The sequence below is a fragment of the Spodoptera frugiperda genome, chromosome 23 (assembly GCF_023101765.2).
Source record: "Spodoptera frugiperda isolate SF20-4 chromosome 23, AGI-APGP_CSIRO_Sfru_2.0, whole genome shotgun sequence".
Taxonomy (NCBI): domain Eukaryota; kingdom Metazoa; phylum Arthropoda; class Insecta; order Lepidoptera; family Noctuidae; genus Spodoptera; species Spodoptera frugiperda.
This window is the reverse complement of record NC_064234.1, coordinates 11327172-11334375: the sequence shown is the minus strand read 5'-3', so window position 1 is coordinate 11334375 and position 7204 is coordinate 11327172. Positions and strand designations below refer to the sequence as shown.

The following is a 7204-nucleotide window of genomic DNA, read 5'->3' as shown; positions in this document are numbered from 1 at the left end:
AAAACTGCGTAAAAGGTATTTTTATTTATCCCACATACAGGATAAAAATTTCAACATGGAAAACTACAACATTCCCAGAAGATGTCTCTCGAACTAAACACGGAATTAAGTTCACATACTCTTGAAACCCAAATATCAAACATCGTTAGATCCTTTCAATATGGGCTTTACGTCAATGTACAAAAACAATGTTCGGGACAATTCGACACATTATGAATGACAAACATAACTTCCTAGCTCAGTGATTGCTTTCTAATTATTTTCGACTACGCACGAATCCGGATTAGCGATCATAGTAGTTGTTCTACCTGATAAAGCCTACGTATACTACGTCACCTTGATTTGTCGTGATAATATCCGTCATCCAGTCAGTCAGAGCAGTTCAAACGCTGAGACCGGCGCGGGCGGCGGTTTTAATAAATTTGTTTTTTTTTTTGCGTCAACTTAGAATACTCGGACTCGCGAAGACTAGCTGTTCAGTTCATGTATAGATCTGAACCAGTGTGCATCTATATTATGCTGCGTCAGTTTATACGCGAGACTTTTAAGTGAATTGATTTTTTGTTTATTTATTTTTTTACAATGGCGCAGCAAAACGGTTTTATCGTGCCCTCGGTTTGTCCCTTCAGTGGTTTAAGTGCGAAAATTAATGGAGATGTGGAGTCGCAAAAGTCTGAGAAACCAGCTCTTCGCATTAAGATGCCTCAGCCCATTGAGCTTGTGAACCATGACATTGAAGGATATGAGAACTACGACACTCTACATTCTCAAATCGACGAGGTTTCCAGTAGCTTCGTAAGTTATTTTGATTTTTTTTAAGTTTTTGTAGTTCAAATTTAATTTATTTACTTATGTTGATTTTTGTTTGGATAGTTGGTATAGAACGTGCGTAATTATCTGCAACGTATTACCTATTGTCAATATTTTGCTACTTATACTTTTGTAATGTTTTGCATATTATCACGTAGAAGCAAAGATAAAATTCTCTTACAAATCAATCATTGAACTATAATTAAAATAAATAAATTATGATATTTGTTTTAAACCTCAAAGGTGGCAGTTTGTCACACAAATGTGACAAATCGCATATTAGTGAAGATTCGTTAATTTAAATTAAACAATACCATAAAGTTTAATACATAAGAGACATACGATTTAAAAATATTACAGTTGGCAGTACAAAGTATACTAAGGTATATACGTACTACTCTAGTAGTTATAATAGGAAAATTTAGCTCAATAATAAATCACGACTGCGTGTGTGATAAAATCTTAAAGATCAGTCTTCCTTGTAAACGAGATCGGAAGATAAGATACTCTACTTTGAACATCTCAATTGTTATATTGCGACATAGTTTTTAAAATAAACGGTTTTTCGCTTATATTATATCGCCTAGTAAGATTAAATATTAAAAAAGGGAACGCAAACAGTAATGTTATATTTATTTAATGAATGAAATATAGGTAAATATGATAAGTATTCATTGCTACATAAAATGCTTAATACTTGAGTTTTTTTAGTTGATTGGCTATGTCTAAATGAAATAGACAATTAGTAACAGAGTTTTTATAAATAAATAAAATAATTTCCTGCTTTCTGTAACCTTTAATTTAAATTCTATTTCTGTTACCTTTCATGTCATTTTACTGAACAACATTGGATTTTTAATGAAGAAAACCAGCTGTCCTAATTACGTACATTGCGGTATTGTGGAAGATGTCAGTCACTTGTTTGTGGAATGTATTCGATACGGAAGAGAAAGGGAAGCATTAATGGCTAAATTAGATGATAATAAGTTCTTTGAATTAGGGGTATCTATTTTATCTAAGCTTTACAGTAAGTGTGCTGTCAATAGGGATGATGACGGGGTATGAAAATTATAAATCTAATTAGTCCGTCAGTTAGGTAACGAAAACAATTAGACACGTATTTTTTTATTTTGTCATATAAGATAACAATACTTACATAAAACGAGTCAAAGTTTAGGATTGGGAGCAAATACGTCATTTCTACGTATAAATTGTACCTAAAAGTGACGTCACGGGAAATTACAAATCAGAACCTTCAAAAGTATTCGTTCCTGTAAGAAAATAAAAAAAAAACGTGTGTAATATTTTAAAATAATCTACCAAACGGACGTTAAAATACAAATTAGTCGTCTACCCTATTAAAGAGAACATAATGGTCCTTCCGGTCCTGTTTTAAGGTATGATGAGATTGCCATGATTTTGTCGATTAAAGGTAGCGTAATTCTCTTCAATAAATATAAAAAAATACCGTTAATTTACTTATCTAAACATACTTTATAACATACAACAGCTATGATAAATGCAATTATTGACTTACAATAAAAAAAACAATTTATTACGATCGATTGTAGATATAACAGTAATTGTTAGTTTTCCTTGTACCTAATTAAAAAAAAAACCTATTATTATGTTTCTATATACTCATTTCATTAATATAAATAATGGCTACATAGTTATTAAATTATTGTTAATGAAATAAATTATTCATGGACTACGTAGTTTAGTAGTAGCTAGCTTAACTGCGGAACAAAGCGAGTTCAATCTTGGGTTTAGACAAAATGGTATTGAGATTTTTGGTCTGAAATTTTCAGCTGTAGTATGGAGTTTGTAAAAAATAAAAAAATAGCGTGCGAATATGACGCGAACCAAAATAAACATATATTGGGTATCTTCAAAGCCCGACTGAATAAGTTGCTTATGGGCAGACGTGCTCCATCGTAGGCCGCATCATCACTTACTATCAGGGGGCTTAGTACTCGAATCCGAAGTTTCGTTTAATCTTCGGCCGTAGGTTTTATTGATTTACTAATAGAATTACTTGAAATAACGTTTTATTTTTAATTTCATATCAAAACCTATTTATTTATCTTCATTTCATTCGTTCATTTTTGTTCACAAAAGTTCGCAATAAATAGAATTGTAGTATGCAATCTGCGAAGTTTCGGACAAAATTTAGTTTTTCGTTGAATTAGAGTAGGCGGCGAGATAGCGACCAAACGTCGACCTTTTAAACCGAATTTTGTTATTAAACGTTGGGTGACGTGATTTTCAATGGCTAAAACTAATAACGAACAATACAAATATCAAAATAGTTAGGTAGAATAATAATATAATTTTTAATGTATACATTTTATATCTAGACAGACACGGAACATCAGACAAAACAAACAAGATTGAAAATTTTTAGACATTGACCTTTACTAGACAACTCGATATTATTAAAAATAAACTATGTTTTTTAATATTGTTCTTATAAAAGCTAGAGTTATGCACACGCGTCATTTATTAATTATGTATGTATATGATTATATAATAGTATGTATAAGGTATTATTATACATGTAGACTTTATAACAGGTTTAATAATCGGCAATAGGTTATGTTGTTTTGATATGAAGTAAGGAAAACATAGTATTGTTAATAAGTAACAACGTTACGTTATTATTGCAATACTATTTACTAGATTACAATATTTTTATTTTGATAACGTTATAGGAAAATAGCATAGCATTCTATACATCTGCACAGATGTACACTTATAGAATTCATACTATTTTATTATAACTTTCGTGAGACATACTAAATTAATTATTAATGTAGCTAGTCGTGTGTCGCAGAATACTGCTCCTCTAGCATGGTTTGAAACTAGTCGAGCTCCTCGTCAAACAGTTACGTGAGTAAGCCGGTAACATAATAAATCAATCTATACAACTTATAAATAATATTGGAGTGTTTGTTCGTTATATTGAAATAATAGCTTTTTACTATTCGCATATAAATATGCAAACGATACATACAATCAGCGCATTTAAAAAAAAATCAAATTTTCGTACATACAATGTAGCGAATTCATTATGTAGTTTTTTTATACGTACACCGAAATGAATTCGCTGGTTATCTCATCCTATGGACGAATTACACCGTATCAAACATGATTGCAGTATCTCTGTCGGTTTGTCCGTCAATAACAAAAGCTATTTTTAAATTTATTCGCGGTACGAACAAAGAAATGTTAATGCAACTATTTTTAAACCGAATATTTTTGAACTTCAATACAATGTAGCGATAAATTATCTTTGATGTTTTTTTTTAATAATCCGGCTAATGGGATGATGGGTTATCCCAAAGATTTTTTTTTTGGAATATCAAAACATAGAATATGTGCGTACGTCTCTTGATTTACGCAACTTACGCAACGGTACCTAATGTATAGATGATGTGATTACTGCATCAAACTTCTTCAAAAGCAATTGAATGACGATTATTACTAATCTATTTTAAAATCACGTTTAATTTTTCAGGAGCTATTAAACAAAAATATGTCGTAATAGGTACATAAGTTCGCCGCTTCGCCTTGTATATTTCTTTCTTTCGTAAATCTGCTTAATAAATTATCTGCTTCTATAAATTAAAAACACATACAATAATCCTTTACTACACAGAGATGATGATGATGATAAAATCACGGATGACCCGCGATAGGCGATAGATAACCTATCGACCAAGAAACGTGTTAAAGATGAAAGTTTCATTTCAGAAACCAAAGTTTAATAAATATACGTTCAATTGTTATTATGTTATGACTACGTTTTGTTAGTCATTCGTTATTTCGATCAACACAAATGTTTCTCGTGCGTATGTGTACATTGTACACTAATTTGTTTAGGCGAGGGGTTTAGACAGAGTAATATGTATAACTTTTCATACTACAAACAAAACTCAAAATATTTTAGTTGATGCGTGATAAAACAAAAACAACAAAAATTGGATCGATTTTTATGAGATAAAAAGCTTAATCTACTATATAAAAATAATCGGGTTTTCCGTCCTGACGCTATAACTCCAGTACGCACAAATCGATTTCCACGGTTTTGCATTCGTTGGAAAGGTCTCGGTCTCCGTGAGGTTTATAGCAAAGGGGTTTTTTTTCAAAAGAAAAGCAGGAGAACAGGGAAAATCATCAGGGAAACCGAGTTCGCCGGGTTCGCTAGTGTGTTATATAATAATCACGAACATAATATGTTAATAAAAGAAAAGACAAGGATTAAATAAAAAATATGCAGAAAGTCGTAAATACAGAATATGGGATCTCAACAAATTATGATCAGAGGTTACTCGTTCCGGAGTACGATTGCGATTTTTTCACAGTCCGGCCCGGGTCGGCGGCCGGGCCGGGTAATGAGCCGGCAACGAAACGGATACGATTATTACTCCGCGGTTTTTCTCGAACATCGTAAAATCTATTGTGACGGATGTTTGGCGTCTCAACCGAGTGAAGATGTTTATTTTCTTTATAAATTAATTTACAGTTTATGACAAAATAAACATTATATTTTTAATCAACTAATTAATAAGGAGAAGGTTCTCATTTCGATCTTTTACATACAAATGACAACTTATACTAGTATTGCAGAAGCTTTTAAAAATAATAATAACGTCATGAATACTTTTCTATAACTTGGATAGCTTCAAGAATGCTAATTTATGATCATAAGATTACTAAATATATAATATAAGGGTGATTCTTTAAAAAACAATTTTAAAAATGTTAATGGCGTCATTATCCTCAACCAAAAGTTAACAATTCTACCGATTGAAACCTAAAATTTGGTTTCAATAAATTAAAATGTGACACTGCTCTCAACCAATCCCATAAAAATAAGGATATTAATAAGTTACCACGACGCTTAATAACGTGGGCGCATAATGTTTTGTTAAATAAAAGTTACAGTTTTTCACCCATAAACCAAGACAAGTCATTCACAAAACCGAAACTCTTTTGTGACATCATTTCACAAAACAATAGCCAAAAAACAAACCAACAGACATAACCCAAAAACCTTAAGTCCCAGTTTATTTTGACCATATCGAGAGCCATAAACCCGCTTTAGTTGATTATTTAATCGTTAGAAAGCCCATAATATCTTTGATCTTGAGAACCAATTAAACGTATAATAGACCAATAAGATTATCCACAGCTTAAAACCGGTTTCACAAGTGTCTCGCAAATACGTATTAGTTAGGAACTTTATATACTAAATACGCCATTTTATTTTTCCTTTGTTTATATTCCAAATAAAGAATTAAGAATAGAAGACATCAATATCAATCCTTTTTTTAATGTAACACAATTTATTATTGAGACTTATCGCCGTACTCAGAGTCATTTAATGATTACTTAACCTATTCCTTAGCAATTGTTTATGGAACAAAATTGTGTTATTAAAGAATAGTTTAAGTAATCATAAACACGTTAACTGCCACGTAGGTCACTTGTGACCTACCGACGTTAGTGGAGGATTTGCCTTCAATTTTCTGATGGCAGGTAAAGGCTTAATTGTCTCTGAGTACGGTAGTTAGTATAAAACGTAACGTCTCCTTAACACATTTTGTTCCCCGTAAGGATAAGTAGAAGTGTACATAATAAAAACGCTTTCGTTCCTATAATTAGGTTATCACTATTATCACGTTACTGTGAAGTATATAGCTGTATAATTGACTGTCCGGTTGTATCATTTCAAATAATAATATTGTATTTTAACACTTCGTAGACGCTTAAACAAAAAATGACAATTCTTTGAATAGTCAATAAAAAAAAGACAACGTACTTTTTGTGTGAATACATATGTAGGTGCATAAATGAATTTAAATTATGATATGATATGTTTGCCACAAGGAATGACAACTTTATATTAATAAATAGCTTTTTTACGAAGTTTTATTTTTCTGCTCGGAGACATTTAATATTACTTAAACTATTCCTTAGTGATGATTTTGTAAGGAATACGATTACTTAGAACTGGTTTAAGTAATCATTAAATGACTCTAAGCACGGCGGTTAGACCTCACACAATATCATGGCAAGTTCAAAAATAAGTACCGTAACATCGGGTTTCTTTGACCCTAGAGGGTAACTTTAACCCAAAATTTTAGACCAATGAAAAACGTATACACACATTGTTCTGGATTCCTATTGGCTGTAGAATTTGGGTCAAAGTTACCTCTTAGGGTCAAAGAAACCCGATGTTACCGGTAACATTTTAGGTATCAAACCTATTTGCTTAGGATTACCATACAACATGTAACACTAGAAACTAGCTAATACATTACAAGCCTAGACTAGCCACTGGCTATTTGTCCAAGACATTTATGTTAACAACACATGTAGCCACTAT

General features: G+C 31.6%; 1 protein-coding gene across 1 annotated transcript in view; it reads left to right on the top strand.

Moving 5' to 3' along the window:
- The first annotated feature begins 369 nt into the window (after nt 1–369).
- The window catches only part of LOC118266978 (nitric oxide synthase), a 47740-nt gene continuing 40905 nt past the window's right edge, over nt 370–7204 (top strand). The window contains exon 1 of the mRNA XM_035580671.2: nt 370–795. Coding sequence (XP_035436564.2) covers nt 583–795 — 213 coding nt within the window. The 5' untranslated portion in view covers nt 370–582. The remainder of the gene's footprint in view (nt 796–7204) is intronic.